The sequence below is a fragment of the Apodemus sylvaticus genome, chromosome 5 (assembly GCF_947179515.1).
Source record: "Apodemus sylvaticus chromosome 5, mApoSyl1.1, whole genome shotgun sequence".
Taxonomy (NCBI): Eukaryota; Metazoa; Chordata; class Mammalia; order Rodentia; family Muridae; genus Apodemus; species Apodemus sylvaticus.
In genome coordinates, this window is record NC_067476.1 from 17,726,112 (window position 1) to 17,744,854 (window position 18,743).

General features: G+C 52.6%; 1 protein-coding gene across 3 annotated transcripts; it reads left to right on the forward strand.

The window, feature by feature from the left end:
* Positions 1-966: 966 nt before the first annotated feature.
* On the forward strand, positions 967-18,485 carry Lhx2 (LIM homeobox 2). 3 transcript variants are annotated; one of them, XM_052181121.1, is made up of 6 exons: positions 967-1,077; positions 1,234-1,260; positions 2,454-2,656; positions 3,590-3,997; positions 9,160-9,358; positions 18,198-18,485. In XM_052181121.1, exons 1-6 carry the CDS (start codon positions 985-987, stop codon positions 18,483-18,485), a joined length of 1,218 nt encoding a protein of 405 aa, XP_052037081.1. In that variant the 5' UTR covers positions 967-984. The 3 variants fall into 3 exon arrangements, with proteins under 3 accessions (XP_052037081.1, XP_052037082.1, XP_052037079.1); XM_052181122.1 differs by lacking the exon at positions 1,234-1,260 and having other exon boundaries at positions 982-1,104; XM_052181119.1 differs by lacking the exon at positions 1,234-1,260 and having other exon boundaries at positions 985-1,104; positions 3,590-3,993; positions 9,153-9,358.
* Positions 18,486-18,743: the final 258 nt, after the last annotated feature.

The window sequence follows — 18,743 nt, forward strand, 5'->3', positions numbered from 1 at the left end:
CTTCCTGAAGAAACACAGGAAACTGTTCGCAGCTTAGAAACTCCAAACCCCGCGCTCTCCCTTCTCCCTCCCTCGCGCCTCCTCCTCCAGCCTCGCCCACCAGCTCCCACCACCTCCTCTCCCCGCTCCTCTCCTCCTCTCGCCTCTCCCCTCCCTCTGGGTCTCCCGCCTTCCCGGAGCACGCGCTGCCAAGGCCTGGGGCGCCGGGCGGCCAATGGCACGGCGGCAGGACGTGATGTCAGGCGCGGCTGTAGAAAAGGCGCGGAGGCTTGCGCTGGCGCGGACTGCGGAGCCGAGGCTGAGCTCGGCGCGCGCTTGGGTAGTGTTGCGCGCGGCTGGGCCCGCGGCCGGCGGCTCCTCCTCCCACTCTGCTCCTCCTCCTTTTTCTCCTCCTCCACCTCCTCCTCCGCCGCCTCCTCCTCCTCTTCCTCCTCCTCCTCTTCAATTCTCCCGGTGGCTCGGCTCAGCTCGCAGGCTTCGCGGAGACCCCTACTCCAGTTCGCCTTTGGTTGGGAACACACCCTGGGGGGAAGAGACGTGCAGGCATCTGGGCCGCCGCGGGCACCTAGCTGTTCCTGGGTGAACCCGGACTGCAGCCACTGCCGCCTGGGGCAGAGTTTGCGCCCCTGATTTGCGCCCTGGGCGCCAGAGCCCAGCGAGCGATGCCTGCGGCGTGAAAGCGCCCACAGCGGGCGCCGACCTCTGCCCTGGTCTCCCGCCCTCACCTCACCCCCTGCCCTTGTGACCCTGGCTTCGGCGCCGCCGCCCAGGCGCCCCGCGATGTAGCTGCCCCCACGCCTCGGCGGGAGGCGTCCTGGCCCGCGGGCCCCCGGGGCCCGGAGCCCGGCCTGGGGGCGCAGCCGAGCTCGGGCGGGGCCGGGGCCGCGGTGGCGATGCACTGGGCCGGTTAAGCCAGGAACGCCAGGCAGCTGAGGCGGGGGGCAAGCCCTTCCTCGGGGCAGCCGCGTCCCCGGTCCCGCCGCGATGCTGTTCCACAGTCTGTCGGGCCCCGAGGTGCACGGGGTCATCGACGAGATGGACCGCAGGGCCAAGAGCGAGGCTCCGGCCATCAGCTCCGCCATCGACCGCGGCGACACGGAGACGGTAGGCGCGCAGCTTTGGAGTTGGGGCTGAGAGCTGGGACCTGGCGGGGCCAGCCAGCGCCTCTGTTCCCCGAACTTTAGGTAGAGTCCTCCGAGACGCACGGGACCAAGGCTGGGGGTCCTCAGACAGGGTGCCAGACTCAAGGGAAACTCGGCTGCTAGAGCGAAGGAGGGAGTCAAGGTTGAAACCCAGATCTGGACCGCGAGGGTGGAGGAGAACGTTGTTCTAGAAGTGGAAGCGCGAGGCCACTCTCTTCTCCCCGCTCCGGGCGCTCCGGTTCACAGTCCTGACTCTCCACTACTCGGCTGCTGGCGCTGGCGCCGACGCCTTGGGAAAAGGGAGAACTGGTGGAAGCTCTAGCTGGTTTGAGTCGCTTTCAGCCCTCTGGCAGTCTGGGATACTCTCCTTAGCTCAGTTTCAGGGCCCTGCGACATCTGGGCCAGCACTTTGCGTTGATCGTGACCCGTGTTCCTAACTGGCTAGCTTTGGCCAAGCAATGGTTTGGAGTTCAGTCTCCGGTCTGGCTCCTGCGGAAGGAGACTCTATTAGGTTCTCTGTACCTAGCTCTGCCGTCCGGGCCCCAAATAGCCTCCCCCGGGGCCAGACCAGCAAACGCAGCCTAAGCAGCGGCTGCAGTGACCTTTAGAGACCGAGGAGGTGGGAAGCCTGGCCAGAGTTTCTCCCTTCTAGAGCCACAGCTCGGTGACCTCCGGGTTTCCCCCGAGCCCTTCTTTCTGGATAAACCTCCGCTGCTCAGTTTTATTAGGAAAAAAATCAGATGGGCCTGTCTTGCACCCTCCTGGAAGACCGTTCTATATCCCACTTAACCTTCTCGTAAGACCCAAGCGGGAACCAGAAGTTGTGGGCCTGCCCTGGGCTGAACCTTTGGTCTAAGGATCAAGAGGCTACTGAGGCTTGGGGCAGGGAACCCTGCTGCCTCTCTGAAGAGGAGGAGTACGTGTGGAGGGAGACTTTCAATACTCACCTTACTTTACTCCTTACTTCTTTTCTGGGGCCCAGCACTTTTGATAAACACTTTGAGGAATTCCCTTGGAGAGCTTGGGGGAACGGGCACATTCCTGGGGCAAGGGCATGAGGGCAGGAATAGGGAGACCTAAGGCCTGAGAACTGCAAAGTGGTGCTGCTGGGCTTGGCCCGGTGGTTGCCTGGAGCTGAGCTAAGCAGCTTGGGTCTGTTAGATGGAGAAAATGGGCCGCCCAGCTAGACCGTCCTCTAGGCGGATTCCAGGCTAGCCAGGGCCAGCAAAGGAGCTCAGGGCGAGTTTTCTTGGTGCGAGCACAGTTGTAGGCTGCCCCTTACGGCGGTGTTCTGTCTATCTCCTTTTGTAGACCATGCCGTCCATCAGCAGTGACCGGGCAGCGTTGTGTGCCGGCTGTGGGGGCAAGATCTCTGACCGCTACTACCTGCTGGCTGTAGACAAGCAATGGCACATGCGCTGCCTCAAGTGCTGTGAGTGCAAGCTCAACCTGGAGTCGGAACTTACCTGCTTCAGCAAGGATGGCAGCATCTACTGCAAAGAAGACTACTACAGGTAGATCCTGCCCAGACCCCCCCCCCCGCAGGCCTTCAGGGACCCACCCCTTCCATTTCCTTTGCTCCCAGTACAGTTTGCCCCACCCAAGACCCTTCTTCTCCAAGCCAGCACCCACCAAGATTTGGTGACAACTTTCTAAATTAGCAACTCGGGGAACCCTTGGAAAGAATCGTGAAGTATAGAAGCAGAAAAGCCAATGTGACCCTCCTTTCTGAGTTTAGGGTGCTTAAAAAGTCAGCTTGGGTGTGTGTGGGGGGGTGGGGTCTTCATACTCCTTTCCCTCTTGAAGTTTCTTGATTCAACCAGAGGAGACAGAAATAAGACACCCTGACACTCTGGCAGCCTGGCTGCTATCAGGAGAGCACACTGGACGAGAGCTGGGATAGCCCAGCAGCTCTGGGTCTTTGGGGGGGGGGTGGGGGTGAGGCAGAAAAAGTTGGCGAGGGTTAAAGAGCAAGGGCCAAAGTCTTCTTTCTCTTCCCCAGCTTTAGAGTTAGGGTCTATTTATGGACTCTCTCTGTGTCTCTGTCTCTATTTCTCTCTTTCCCCATCTCTGTTTCTTCCAAATTATAGCGGTGTGTAGGATTCCCAGGTGCTGGTCTGGAGGGAAGGGGCAAAGGTTGAGGAAGGGGTGAGTGAGAGAGTTTATCCCCATTCTAAGTAAAGTCTTTCTTAAGACTTGCTCAAATTCTGAATGAAGTATATTCTCCTGTGGGCGTGAAGATGGATGGCTAAGGGAAACTATTTCAGGCAGGGCCAGGCCTGGGTTAAAATCTAGTTCCCTCTTCACTAACTGGAGTCCAGGCTGTCCATCTTGACGAGGGGACCCCACCCCCAGTGACAGCAACAGCGCCTGGAGGAGGAGTATAGGGATATGGGGGGATACCCAACCATTTGTCCCCACAGCCCCTCCCTCCATGGTCCCCACAGGCGGTTCTCCGTGCAGCGTTGCGCCCGCTGCCACCTGGGCATCTCGGCCTCAGAGATGGTGATGCGCGCTCGGGACTTGGTTTATCACCTCAACTGCTTCACATGCACCACGTGTAACAAGATGCTGACGACCGGCGACCACTTCGGCATGAAGGACAGCCTGGTCTATTGCCGCTTGCACTTCGAGGCACTGCTGCAGGGCGAATACCCGGCACACTTTAACCATGCCGACGTGGCAGCGGCGGCAGCCGCAGCCGCAGCAGCTAAGAGTGCAGGATTGGGCTCAGCCGGGGCTAACCCGCTGGGTCTTCCCTACTACAACGGCGTGGGCACTGTGCAGAAGGGGAGGCCGAGAAAGCGCAAGAGTCCAGGACCCGGGGCAGATCTCGCAGCCTACAACGCCGGTGAGTGCAAGACCGTCTGAAGCCTTGGCGGCGTTGCGGGGGAAAGATTTCAGTGTGCTTGGTGTACAGTGGGTACTCTGGCCCTTGTACCTACGCACCAGTGTGCCTGATAAAAAGGACTTTAGCACTCTGGCTTCCAGTCGGCGCCCCTTCGGTTGAAGCGTTAGGTGAGAATGCATTAGTTCATCGGTGATCCAGGTGCAGGACCTTGTCGCTGAGAAATTGTATTTTAGAGTCGCCTTCGGTTTGCCTCACCCGCTTTGCTGTGCAGAAAGTGCGGGGTGGGGGGAGGGGGAAGAAAGGAGGCGCCGACACCAAGCAGGCTCCGGCGTGGCCGAGGGTAGGGAGGCCAACAGCTCTAGGCAGTGAGGGTCCCAAGAGAAAAGGCTGGCAGTGGCCGAGAGCACCATTGGGTTTGGCTTGCAGCCCGGTTATACGGATTGTCCCCAGGGCGGCAGGCTTGGAGCTGTTACTAGCAAGGGCTATGGGTCCTTCTGTCCAGCCGGATCTTCGGGCACCCGGCACCTCCAGGTCTCGGGGATTTTCCTTCCCCTCCTAGCAAGCAGCTTTCACCAAAGACACTGGAGCTGGCGGGTCCTCACAGCGGACTGTGAGGGGCTCAATTCGCATTTCTTTGTCGTCCGGGGGCTTTCCGGCGGATTCCGCACTATCCTGGCTCTGAACAGTTGTGGAGGTTCTGAGGCCCAGCAATAGCCGCCGAATTCTGCAAGGCCAAGAAAGGTTTAGGATTCGCCTGGCTTTCGAACTAGTTTATTTGCAGCCATCACCCCCCTTAAGTTTGTAACAACAAATCCGATGCTCAGTTTTTTTTTTTTCTTTCTCCTTTTCCCCTTAGTCTAAATTATAAGATGGGGGCGGGGGTTTGGAAAAACAAAACAAACCAAGTCTGTAGACCCGCTGTGGGCGGGGGAAGACGTTAGGGTCTTTGGGAATTTAAATAGTCTGAACTCCTTACAGAGGGAAATGCGAGCTAGTGGAGTAGGTCCTTTTTCGGTCCAACGAAATTACGGGATAGAGGATCCTGGGACTTATTAGGGAGGGGGGAAATGCAAGCCCTGGTTGGATAAGTGATAAAGTGGTGGTTGGTTCAGTGATTTAAAATTTGTGTAAAGTACTACTAAAGATAGCGTTCCTTAGAGCTCACCTCCTCATAACCCACTAGCCTTAAAAAAGAGTAGATTCGGTCCAAGCCCGTTTCTCCCCAAACCAAGTGGCCTCTATTTATCAGGTGGATCAGCTTCCCTAAGAAAGAGGTGTGTGTGTGGTGGGGGAGGGTCTGCTCCGGGGTATCTGGTATGTGGGGAGTTGCTTAATGTTTTCTTGGACTCACCAGGTTGGCACCCTGTTTGTGAGTGAGCAAAAAGACAGTGAGAGGTTTCAGGATTTATTTTTGCGTTTTGTTGATTAGCCTTGTCCTTCCCAGGAGGCAGCGGGAAGATGTGGCTGGTAGCTGATTTCCGCAGAGGCCCCTCTGCTACCTCGGTTTTCTCTTTGGCCCCCACACTCATTCCCATTCTTTCTGTTCTATTCTTTCGGCCTCTGTGTTTCTCGGTTTGTCTGCTCCTAATGCGCGCGTGGGTCTCGGCCTTACCCTGCCTGGACCCTCGGTCCTGGGAGGAGCGGCGCTCGGGCCCACAGGCAGTAGCTGTGCGGCTCAGTTTTTCGGGGCTCCCGGGACCAAGTTGCTTGCCCGGCCTAACCAGACTTCCCTAGATCTTTCTTTTGCCTCCTCCCTCACCTCCCGGGCGGCAGGAGAGAAATGGCCGCAGTGTGGGCCTTGGGGTGGCTGGGGTTGGAACGTGGGACCCAGAGAGTGAGAGTGAGGCTGTGGGCTCTGTGTGCGGGCAATGCTCGTGGAAAGAGAACGCGAGCTTCGGATTGCCAGGACACCAGTTTGCTGTGGAAGCGCCCTGTGCCCAAGGGCCAGACACAGGAACACTTTGCAAAACCGGATCCAGGGGAAGGGGGGCTGTCCTACCGACTGAGGTAGAGCTGGACGCTCGGTGGGAAGGGGCGTAGTGGGGGGGGGTGTTGTCCCTGGGCCCGGGGCTTCTGGAATGGTGACCCAGGCCTCAGGTCGTAGGGTTGGAAAGTTCTTCCGGGGCGGGAGCTGTGGCCGCCCGCCTCCCACGGACCCTCAGGTCTTGGCGCGCAGCCCTCGCCCCAGAGGCAGGACGCAAATCTCCCCGAAACTGGAGAAACCGGAGCGGGGCTGCAGGTCGGCTTGGGGCTCACGATCGGTGGCCGGAACCGACGAGGGGCCCCGGACGTGCACTTTGCGGCGATGTTTGCGAGCCACAGCCGGGGGAGTCTCGAGTAGAACGGCTGGCCGGCTCGGCCTCCCTGAGCCCCAGCTTTGTGTGTGTGTGTGTGTGTGTGTGTGCCTGGCAGCGTAATTACTGATTTGATTCCAATCCATTATTTAGACAATTGAACCTACAGTCTCGTCTTTAGTAAAATGAGGCGAAGTCAGATTTGATTACAGGTTCAGTCCCAGCGACAAGAGCTCGAAACCCGATGGGTTAATAACAGATCACGAGTAAATTATTCATGATTTTACGAGCTCTTTAGCTCCATTGAATCGGCCTAATTGAGAGGAAAAAAGGGGGGGGGAGAAAGCCCTGGTCTTCCCCCCCTTCTCTCAGCCCCTCGCTCCTCCCCAGAACTGATCTTGGGGAATCCCCACACGGCCCCGGGGTTTAGGGGCGCGAGTGAGGGGGGTCTGGGTATCGATGCCTCTTCCACTGTCCTGGCTCCTCCAGGTCCTGCTCCAGCTCCAAGTCCGGCCTTCCCGTCGGCGCCGGCGGGGCCTTGGCCCGGCCACCTAGGGCTTCCAGGCTTTTCCCCATTGGGCTCCACTTCCTAGCCAATAGCCGGTTGGAAAAGTCTTCTTCATAGGGTCCTTGTCTCCTTGAGCCCGGGATTAGTTCTGTCACGCGGACTCCCCACCACATATCCCCCTTATTCTTATCTCCATTTAGTTCTCGCTTTCTGCACCCCCCCTTACCCCCACCCCGCTCTCCTGTTCTCCTGGTTACCACAGCTTCTAGTTCCCTATTTCTTTCCTTGGCTCTGTCCGTCTCCTCCCCACCCCCATTTTCTAGCTTTCTACCTCGGTCGTCTCTTCCACCCCCCCCCCTCGATACCACCTTCCCCCATAGTAGGCCGATCCCAGGGCACCTCCCTTGGGCCTACAGGGCGCCAGGGTCCCCACGGAGCTCATTAACAGCAGTGAGGCCCAGGTGGGGGCTGGGCAGAGGGATGAGCCCAGAGATTCCCCCTGGGGGAGGCCTGCCCCAACCCGGCAGGACTGGGGGCTGGGAGAAAGAGGAGGGTCTGTCCCCGGTGCGGTTTAGTGCTGCTGGCTAACAGGAGTCATATTCTGATCCTCCTTTAAATTCTTCACGCTGGATATTCTGGATGGGAATGCTGGTTGAAGGACGGGGTATCTGGATGCTTTGGTACACGTGGATACAAACCGTGATATAATCGTTCCTGATTTACAGCTCAGGCTTTGAAGTAGGATTCGTCGAGGCAGTGGCATTTTGGGTAAGGGTAAGGGGGGATCCCCAGAGAGGGCTTTCTAAGTAGTGTTGTTGGGATAGCCACTTAATTCTGAATTTTGAGCAACATTTTAGAAGTGTCCTAAGCAGCAAATAAATCTTAGATAAATTTTTAGTTTCCTTTGGATCCCATGCAATCTTAGAGACATAAGATGGTTGATGGGTTAAAAATATTATCTGTTGTTTATCGTAAATTCAAATCTTACTGGGCACTGTTTACATTTATTTGCTAATTTTGCCACCTCTATTCTAGTCATGGACTATGTTGAAAGACCCCTTTCCAGTGCTATAAAGATGGGGTGACTTGGGATGAAATGAGGCGTTACTGAGGGACCCTGCTTGTCCTCTTCAGCTGAGCAGTTATTGACACCCAAAGTTTCTAACCCTTTCCCAACCATGAATCCTCCACAGATCCTAGTAAAATCCCTTGGGATGGGGATAGGCTCCCTAAAGAGCCAGGCTTTCTCACCTCCCCCAGAGGCGTTGCAGCAGGAAACGGGAGGGGGGCATCCAGAGGGTGACTCAGGGCTCGGCCTTTACCAGTGTGTGAGAGTGGCTTCCTTTCCTTTAGTTTCTTCACCTCTAAAATGGGAACCTTAGTGGTGGGACACATGCATATAAACACCAGAGCCTAAGGTGGGCGTCAAAGATAAGTTGCAATCTTCCTCCAACTTCTTCCCCTCCCAGTCCACCGACCGCTCGCTCGCTCGCACTCTCCGAGGATGGATAGCTTCCCTGAACTCCATTTGCTTCTTCTGCAAACCCGGGGAGCAGCTCACAGGACAGTGCTGAAGACACAAAAACTACAAAATGCAATTCCCAGCTGTAGACCTGGCGCTGGGGGCCCTGGAGCCCACTGGGTCCTTCTGGGAGGGAGCGTTGATGAAAGCAGAATGAAATCGAGGCTGTCAGTAACTTCTGGGTGCTAGCGCCACAGGCTGCTAAGGGGAGATGGAGACCGCCGGGTTTTCCTGGGCGAGTAACTTGGGAACAAAAGAGTGCCGGACCGACTGTGGATGGCAGGCCCACACCGCTGTCAGAGCCTGGCTTGCTGCCTTCCCTTTGTGTCTCAACATCTGTAAAAAGAGTTGCTTTAACTGTCCAGCAGCTGTGTGCTTGCAAAGAAAGCTTTTTAGGGGCTGGCAAGCTAGTTCAGTGGGTCAAGGGACTCACTGCCAAGTTTGCAGACCTGAGTTCAATCCCCAGAACCCCTTTCCCCACCCACACACAAAATAAATAAAGTGTAAGGAGAAAGCCTTTCAGTACAGTCTCTGGAATCCAAAAAGTCTCTGCTGCTGCTCTTCAAATTATTCTTGCGACATGATGGCTTCTGGGTGTTTTGTTTTTCCAAGGTTGAATCCACTATTTCCTAGGCAGGACCTAGGAAATCCTAGGAAATTTTCAGTGAGCTTCATTTTCTCCATATCTAAAATTGGGGATATTATTCCCATTTCAGCACTGTGCGTGCACACAAACAGGGTTCCGGGACTAGATGTGTTTGTCAGTGGGCGGTGTGGGCTTGGCGACCAGGCAGAGTCAGAAAATTCACCTGCTGCTTCTGCGTCCCTTTCCCAGCGCTGAGCTGTAACGAGAACGACGCGGAACACCTGGATCGCGACCAGCCCTACCCCAGCAGCCAAAAGACGAAGCGCATGCGCACCTCCTTCAAGCACCACCAGCTTCGGACAATGAAGTCTTACTTTGCCATTAACCACAATCCCGATGCCAAGGACTTGAAGCAGCTCGCGCAAAAGACTGGCCTCACCAAGAGAGTCCTCCAGGTCAGCTGGGCCAGGGTGGGGGCCTCTGTAGCTGCCAAGTTTTGAGAGGCAGAATCTCACACAGACCAGGACTTTTGGAAGAACCTTCTGCCTGTCTGTCTTTGCCTTCCTTTTATCCCTTGTATTTTGTCTTAGAATGGTCAGCCTTTTTGCCTGCTATCACCTATTTCCAGTTTTCATCCTCAATTTTTTTTTCTTTGTGTGGTCCTCTGTCTCCATGCTTGACTCTTTTTTTTTTCCTGGTGGTGAACCATTCTTAGTTATCATCTATTACTCAAATGTCTCTCCACCTTACTCAGGTTTTAAGAGGCTCAAGTGTTTCAGACGAATCCAGAGCCCTCCTGCTTTGTCCCCACCCAAGGGACTTTTAGTGCCTTAAGTTGTTCCTCTCTGTCCACTTGCCCCCATGTCATTCTTCCCTTTCTTGGAATTTCTTCTGGCAGCTCTGACTTATCTCCTCAGTTGTTGTTCCTTCATTCATTTGTTCCTTCATTCATTCGTTCGTTTGTTCGTTCGTTTTTTGTTGTCTGCCTCCCGGACGTTATAGGAAACAAGGGTTGGAGATGGTGTGGTGTGCTGGTCAGAATCTGGAACTTTCATGGGGTTTCTACGCCCCCAGAGATGTCGAAAACTCTGGTCTCAGGCCCACACTTGTGGCAGGCACCATGTTTGGACAACAGATTTTGAACTTTTTGCTTTTCTGATATTCACTCACGGCACTGGACAAACCTCCTGGGCTTCAGTTTACAACTTGTGAAATGCACCAAGAATCACCCAGCTGATCACCTGATGCTTTATGCTCACGGTGGATGCTAGTTTAAAAATAACAAGTTAGTTCCTTATGTGATTAACTGGGATAAACAGTCCTGGTTGTTAGACCTCAGTTTCTCCACCATACAAGGCACAACCTCCCCCCTCCAGTAGAAATTTGACCAAAACCCAAAACAAGAGAAAATATCAGCGACTATGATACAGCCTGACTTGTGTCACAGTGAGGATAGGTCCTGGATATTGAAAGCTGAAAGCTGAGGAGTGGCAAATCAGAAGAGTTTGCACAGTCTCTCTTAAGAAAGTTTCAGTGACCGTCATAAAGGCAAAACAAAACTTAATGAGGGTAGTGGTGGTGGTGGGCTGTGACTGACTTTGGCTGGAGTGATGGTGCAGACCTCAGAGATCTACAGATCCTGAGAGAGTCTGTGGGGCTGGGAGTCTCTGGGCATCCCTTCAGCCACTGGTGAAGGACCGAGGGAGCTAAGGGAGGTCCAATGCTGCTGAGCCTCTCTGAGTCTCTCTGAGTCTGCCTCTCTCTATTTGGTCTGTGCTTGGTAGCCTTTGGTTCTTCTGGCCTGGACTTGGGAGTCATACCGCTGTGGTCAGTGTTCAAGTTATTCTGGTCAGTTCTTTCAGGCTTTTTGTTTCTTGGGGTCCCCAACCCTCCTTGGAGACCTTCTGCTGTGCACCTCCCACCTCAGAGCTCTCTCCTTCAGTTCGGGATAGCCTGGACTAAGGACTTAATACTTTTCTCTAGTTAGTTGGCTTCACTCTGTTTCTAGATGCCTTGTGGGATGCTGAGAAGCGGGGAAGATCTGGAGTTCAGAAAAACCTGGGCTCACAAATGACCCTGTGGTTTATTTCATCTGCCGTGTGTCTTGGACAGATCAGTTACCTTCTCTGAGCCACAGCTTTCTCATTTGTAAAAAGGTCACCAATTAGGGCACATCTCTCTCCCAGCTGGTGAGATTAAACTCACAGTCAGGTCTTAATAGTCATGATGCAGAAGAGTCTGAGGTAGGGCTTCCTGGCTTAGAAACATGTGGGATTTCTAGCTCAGCTCTCTCTTGTTCTTTTATCTGCCTAGCTCTTGGAACCAGGCTTTCGGGCACTTAGATGAATTGGTCCTGGCCTGGAAGGAGCTCATCTGTTGGTTAGAGACGATTCCATAGCAATCAGTTTCTCCTTGGGGTATTAGTTTGGGATAGTGTTGGAATGGGCCAGGCACTCCACCTCGGGTTAGGACTCCCCACAGTGCAGATGAGCACATGAAAGCCCAGATGATTTCTGTCTGCCCAGAGCCACACTCTGCTGGCCGCTGTCCAGCCAATGGGCAGAGTACCCTCTCCTCGGACACAGCCCAGGCTGGAGTTCTCAAGAGTATGAGCATCCCTTGGAGCCTGTAGCTTGGGGTAGGGCCTCTCTTCCTTCCACACCTCTCTCTATCTCCTCTACACAAATCATTTTTCTTTTCTAAGAGCCTAACTGGTCATCACTGCAAAGCATGTTCTTAGCCGAGTAGCTTCCTCACTGTAATCTTTTCCTGCCTGTTTTACAGCTGAGAAGATTTATAATTGTTTTCGTTTTTTTCAAGACAGGGTTTCTCTGGGTAGCCCTGGTTGCCCTGGGATTTGCTGTGTAGACCAAGCTAGTCTCGAACTCTCAGTGATTCCCCTGTCTCTGCCTCCCAGGCACTGGAACCAAAGATGTGTACACTACTACCTGGCAGCTGAGAAGGTTCTTAAGACTTAGCAAGATAAAGTGATTTGCTCTGGGTGACAGAGCCAGCCATGGTCAGGGTGGGACTTGATCCTCATTGCCCTGACTGTCAATGAGACATCTTGGGGACCTAGGCTGGGAGTGATTTGGGGTGAGACAACTGTCCATGTGCCTTTGGAAGGTGATGGACTGGTTCAAATCCCCTGAGGTACCTGCCCTGAGGTTTGGTGCTCCTTTCCGATCCTGATGCTTACCTGTGAAATTTGAAGGACACTAACTCACACGTGGGAGAAAGCTGCCAGCTCTGATGCCTGCTCGCACATAGTAGGCATCTATTAAGCAGTTTCTCAAAAGGGCAGGCTAGCCCATACCTGTAATCCCAGCAGTTGGGAAGCTGAGACAGGAAGACCTCAAGTTTAAGGCCAGACTGGGTAGGTTACATAGTAAGAGCCTGGCCTGGGGGAATAACTGGCATATACACAGCCCTGGGTAGATCGCTAGCACCAGGAACAAACAAAACTATGTTACAAAATAAAATCAGATAAAATGATTCCAGAATCAGTTCACCAGCTTAGTGGTACTAGATTCTTCTGTGTTCCTTAACATGGTTCCCCCATGGTCATGGTTCACCTCAACCCTTCAGAAGGTTTGCAGGACAAAGGGGATTGAAATTGAGTTGCGTTCCCAGAGGTGGGCAATGTGTATGGCGTGTATGAGGGAGAATGGTGGCCTTACACCGCGTTTCTCATATACAGTGTGAGCCCCACCAACATCAGAAGCCAGGGGTGTGGCATCCCTGCCGGAATCTGGAGGCCACTGCAGTGAGGTCCTAGTTCAGTTCTTACACCCCCACTCTGAATGGTCCTTGGTGTTAACCGCTCCAAGCCTCAATGGCCTCAGCTGTGGCACAGTTGGTAGGATGCTAACAGCATAAAGGAAGCCCCAGGTGTGATCCCTAGTAAGCTGTATGTGGTAGAACTGGTCTGTTACTCTAGTATTCAGTAGATAGAGACAGAAGGATCAATTCAAGTGAGCTCAAAACCAGCCTCGACTGTGTGAGCCCCATCTCAAATAACAGCAATAACAATAATGATAACCCTAGCACGTACCTTTCTGGGTATCTGGAGGAGAAAATGAAATGATATGATTGGCTCCATGCGCATATGTTAATGTCACGTAGCGTTGTGTCTTTTGTAGGGTTTTCAACGTTTTTAGTTTTTTTCCCCTTCTTATTTTATACTTGGGGAAACTGGGGTTCAGTGAGCTTTGGATTACAGTTAGTAATGAAGCCAGGAGTTAAGCCCAGACTGTGGTTGAGGCCAGGGATCTTTCAAGGCACGGGATTGTGACTTGGACCCAGCTGCAGAATGCAGAAGACAGAGCAGGAGGGTTCCGGGAATACAGAGCAAAGCTTTCATCACATCAAAAATTCCATTTGTCACCACCAGCACCTGGCAGCCACAACACTCATAGTCCAGTGTTGGAGAAGGTGACCAAGAGGAGCCACAGTGGCTTTCTCGACAGAGGTTTGTTATGACATGGCTTGCCAGTGCGTGGACTTCCTCTCCATGGCAACGCCTCTTGTTCTCGGAGGATATGCAGATGCCCTGGGCTTCCTGAGGGGTGGTCAGCTGATTGATCCTGGGTTGGTGAAGTCTGTATGGATTCATGGTGTGACTTTAAAAGAACATCTTAAGTGCCAATGGCTCAAAAACATTTACCCCTGTCACTAGTTAGCTGTCACTAGCCCAGGAGAGAATTCAGAGGGGTGCAATAAGAACGTGCAGTGGTGATCTGAGCTGGTACAGGCTGTAGCGAAGACTTCCCTGAAGGGCAGGTAAATGACTTCATGTCCCCGAGTCTCTGGCTCCCACTTACAAGATGGCCATTGTCCTGCCTCATTTTAGACAACTTTTGGCTAGACGTAAACACACTGGGAGGGAGTTTCACAGATGATGGGCCTTGAATCTTTTGTTTCGTTTCTTATGGTCACAGGATTCCAAGCCAGGACCTTGCACATGCAACTGTTCTTCCACTGGGCTGTGCAGGAGAGGGAGCATCAGACCAGAGAGGTGGAGAAACTTCCCAACATGTCACAGCAATTCAGCAACAGACCTGGGGCTGAAGCTAGGAGCTCTTGAGTTCTACTCAGTGCTCATTATTATTTTTAGTTCTTTAAAGAAATTTTTTAAAAGTTATTTATTTATTTTTTAAAAGGATTTATTTATTATTATATATAAGTACACTATATGTCTTCAGATACTCCAGAAGTGAGCATCCGATCTCATTACAGATGGTTGTGAGCCACCATGTGGTTGCTGGGATTTGAACTCAGGACCTTTAGAAGAGCAGTCCTGCTCTTAACCACTGAGCCATCTCTCCAGCCCAAGTTATTTAATTTTTAAATGTGCTGATGTTTTGCCTGCATGCATGTTTGTGTATGTGAGGATACCATATCTGGAACTGGAGCAGTCTGTGCTCCTAACCGATGACATATCTCTCCAAACTCTGAATCAACCTTTTTTTTTTAAGATCACAAAATAATAGAACCAGCACTCAGATCTATAAGACAGATAGGGAGAAATGTCACTGTGAAAACACAGGTCCAGTGATTCATAATTTTGAGGCTAAGTAGTCAGGGACAAGGAAGGGGCTTAAAGGCTTCACATGTCAGTTCTGCCTATCTCTGGCTCTGGCACTAATATGCAGGCCTACATCACAGGATTATTACAGGGACCATGAGCTAACACGGACCAAGTGCTTAGAGGTTTGCTCAGCCAGTGCCTGGCTTAACACGGAGTGACAACGACCACCATTAATACCTTCTTCATGAATTGTAACACCAGAGACTGGAACTGAGTTGTCGGTATTTACTTCTAAAGCAGATTTTTGTTTTTTGGGACATGGTGTAGTTCAGATTGACCTTGAGTATGATAGGTAGCCTGGGATGACCTTGATAGGTAGCCTGGGATGACCTTGAAGGCCTGCTCTTCCTTGCTCCGCCTGTAGAGACATGATATCCTATCGGGTTTATGCTGTGCTGGGGCTCAATACATGCTAGTCAAGTACTCTGTAGACTGAGCTAGGTCTCCAGATTTTGGGGAGGAGCGTCGTTTCTCTTTCTGTACCTCAGGCTGGCATGGCACTTACTCTAGCTCCCCTGACTGGCCTCAAACTCACGGTGATCCTCTTTCCCTGGGTGCTGTAATTTTTCATCCCTTACCTTTGTTGCAAGACGTGTCCTCCAGGACTTGGTTGTGCTGCTTGGTCATGCTGCCACAGCGTATCTGACTGACACAGGACATACTATTGATGTGCTAAGAATTGTCACAGTCAGCATCTTTGGGTGTGAGGGGTCACCTTTTGAATGGCTTCTTTAGTGTTCCCAGAGATTTGATGGGGGTTCCAGTGGTCCTCGTCTCGTCAGCCAGGCTGGCCTAGACCGCGTGCATGATCTTGCTATCTCCTGCTTTTGTCTTCCGAGTGCTGGGATTGCAGGCTTGTGCCATCATGCCTGTCTCTCTCAGCCTTCTCAATGGACGCAGTCAAGGGAAAGAGGTTTGCCAGCCTAAGAAAACAGTTCCTCAGACTGTTGGAGCCTAGGCAAGGGCCACACCATGATGGTGTATCTTCACTCTCCCGGGACTTACCAGGATCCATTCTGTGCCAGGCTGAGGCACTGACTCTGCAAGGCCCGGCCGGTATCAGTTGTGTCCTGATGATTCTATATCTGAACTTGTCCTTGCTGTCCCCAAAGCACAACCCCGGAACTCTGTGTGGAGTGAAGCCTGAGGCAGCTGACCAGCCAGCGCTCTGGCTTTAGGAGGACGGGTAGGTAGGGCCGATCATTTATATGCTTCTCACTGCTGCCCTGGGATCCCAGCCCACGTGAGCCCCAAGAAGCCACAGAGCCGTGTGCTCCAGCCTTCTTTTTGTACAAACAGGAAACAGGCTCCGAGGAACGGGACTAGCCAGAGTTCACTTGGCTGGTCAGGGGCAGAGGCAGGCCTGGGAGATGTGCTCAGCGCTCTTTCTACTGCCCAAGCTGCTTCGATCACTTGCTTATCCATTTGTTCACCCGTTTCCTTGCTGACCTACTCGGGGCCGTATGGCAGGCATGGGCATTCCTAAAACAACCCTGCTTTCAATCAGCTCAGCCTCTGTATGACCATGGCTATGTAAAATTTAAATCTATAAAATGGAGCTAATAATAGTGAGCATGTGACTGGCTCACCACGGGCATTAACCAGGGATGGTACAGGGTGGCAAGGTACCTGACACAACAGGTCACATGTTAGCATGTCACCATTTCTAGAGTGTGACCCCCCCAGCTGCAGCATTATGCATATTACCAACATTTAATTTTTACCTTCTCTGTCATATGCCTAGGGTTACACAGGGTCCCTGCCTACCCCCACTCCCCCCGATATTCTTTAGGGAGAGGATTTTTTGAAGTGCTTATGATTTTGGTAAAACCTCACACAGAGGGGCTGCACCGATAGCCAGCTTTAGGGTTGACTTTAGATTTCCACTGAGCAGATTCCGGGTGCCTGGGATCCTGTGAAGCCGAGAACCGCAGCTGTGAAGATGGTGTCATTGTTTACACATGAGCTGTTGGGGCAACGCCTGGGAAATAGCTGACAGGCAGCAGCTTGGGGCTTCGAGCCTTCTTGAGGTCCCGGGGTCCCTGTGGATGCACAGTGAACCCACTCCCAGGACCCAAAGGGCTCCTCCACTCTGGCTCCCGCCCACATGTGCTGGCCAGGACAGAGGCTGGGGAGCAGCAGGAAGGCTCTGGTGACCTTCGTGAGAGGAAGTCATATCCTCCTCCTCCTTAGGCCGGACTGCATCCATTCCCCAGCTATCCCCCAGGCCAGATGAACACAGCCCCCTACTGCAGACTCTAGAGCCAGCCGGGGAGGACCTGACTGTCCTGGATGGGCAGTGCTGAGGGCCTCTTTGAAGCTTCACAGCCATCTGCTAGCCCAGCAAAGGATTGATAAGCCTCCTTTAGGCAGAGAGCTGGAGAAATGTGCTTTCTCCTTGAGGGGATCAGTGTTCTAGGGAGTGAGCTTTGTTCCCTACTTCATGGGGAACATCTCTTTCCTTCCTGCCAGACTAAACTGCTAATTGAGCCCAAATTGTGTCAGGACATCTGAAGGGGGGCTTGAGGCCACAGGCTTCTTGCAGCTGGGGTGGTCCTGAGGGGAGGGTGAAGTGAAGAGCTGGCCCATCCCACCCCTGCCAGAGACACCAGGAAGACAGGCAGATGTAGACACATCTGGAAACAAGCAGCTGGACAGCCTGGAGTCTTCAGAATCCCCAAGGCACTCTGTTTTATGGGGAAGCGTCTGGCCAGGGGCTCTCTTACTCAGAAGGAAGTGGAGGGGCCCTGCCTTTTGGACTTTTTTCCTTTGGGAGGAATAACTACCCAGTCCCCAGTAGTGCCCTGGCTTTCCTTTAGCACTGCATGGCCTCCTACAGTACCACAGTCTCTGCTGTGGAGAGAGGGCTCGGGGGAATGTGGCTGAGTTCTGTGCACATCTTTACTGATATGAACAGGTGTGTGTGTGTGTGTGTGTAGTTATGTGATGTATCTGTGTGTGTGTGTGATGTACCCCAGAAAAAGTGAAAGTAATCCTTCAGACTGTCTCTCTCGTACTCTGCACTTCAGTGCTTCTTCAGCTTAGCACAAAAAGTGGGGGTCCTGACCACTCCTTATTCATAACCGCTTCATTCATTCACATGTTCTTCATGACATTCTAGTGTTTGTAGACACTGACCATCAAACATTAAAAAGATGAAGAAAAATCGTACTCAGAAGAACTTATGGGGCATACTGTCTGCCCCACGCTTTCAATTGCCTGTGGCCCAAATTTGTCCAGTTTTTGTTTTCAATGACAGATGTGACAAGAGCCACATATGTCAACAGTTTTAGTGGTTATAATGGAAAAAAAAGCACACGGGAACTAATAAAAGAATTTTAATATTTATCATTTAATCCAACATTCCGAAATATTTTTTCTCGCTATGATCTCAATCATTAATATTTTCTTCCCTTTTCTTTCTTGCTTGCTAAATCTTCAAGTCTCTTACATTCAAGTCTCTACATTGGCCACAATGTAGTGACATTTCCAGGTCTCAGTCTCGGCACCACAGCAAGGAGCTCAGATCTGACGTGTCCTGGCAGGAAGGCGACCAGGTCATAGCCACCAGAGGAAATAAAATTTTATTTTATTTTTGTAAAGAGAAAATGTGACATGGGTTTTCTAGACCACGGGCCAGGCCAGGTTGAGCTGCAGATTTCCCCTCCTTCCTGTAACCAGTCCTCCCCTGTTGTTCCACACAGGTCTGGTTTCAGAATGCCCGGGCCAAGTTCAGGCGCAATCTTCTACGGCAGGAAAACACGGGCGTGGACAAGACGTCCGATGCCACGCTGCAGACAGGGACACCGTCAGGGCCCGCCTCGGAGCTGTCCAACGCCTCGCTCAGCCCCTCCAGCACTCCTACAACCCTCACAGACTTGACTAGCCCCACCCTGCCGACTGTGACGTCAGTCTTAACTTCTGTGCCTGGCAACCTGGAGGGCCACGAGCCCCACAGCCCTTCACAAACGACTCTTACCAACCTTTTCTAATGACTCGCCACCCCCTTCTCCCCGAGCCCCCACGATTTCTTTAAAAAAGAAATTATCTTTAGTTGAATTCCAAGTGTATTTTAAAAATAGAGGTTTGAGCAACTAACTAACCACGTTTTAGGATCTCGCCTGGAAACAGAGGGAAAAAAAGAATTGTGCGTCGGGCTAACGCAGCGGTGTGTGCTGAGGAATTACTTGGGAGATATATCTGCAACACAACATTTGTGTCCCTGTACAGTTTTGTGGACTGAGCAAGGA

What these genes read in the sequence shown, in the direction of transcription:
- Lhx2 (XM_052181119.1), top strand. Translation starts at nt 985, where the DNA reads ATGCTGTTCCACAGTCTGTCGGGCCCCGAGGTGCACGGGGTCATCGAC. An exon ending in TGCAAAGAAGACTACTACAG is followed by an intron (nt 2,657 to 3,589) that starts GTAGATCCTGCC and finishes TGGTCCCCACAG; the next exon opens with GCGGTTCTCCGTGCAGCGTT. An exon ending in TCTCGCAGCCTACAACGCCG is followed by an intron (nt 3,994 to 9,152) that starts GTGAGTGCAAGA and finishes TCCCTTTCCCAG; the next exon opens with CGCTGAGCTGTAACGAGAAC.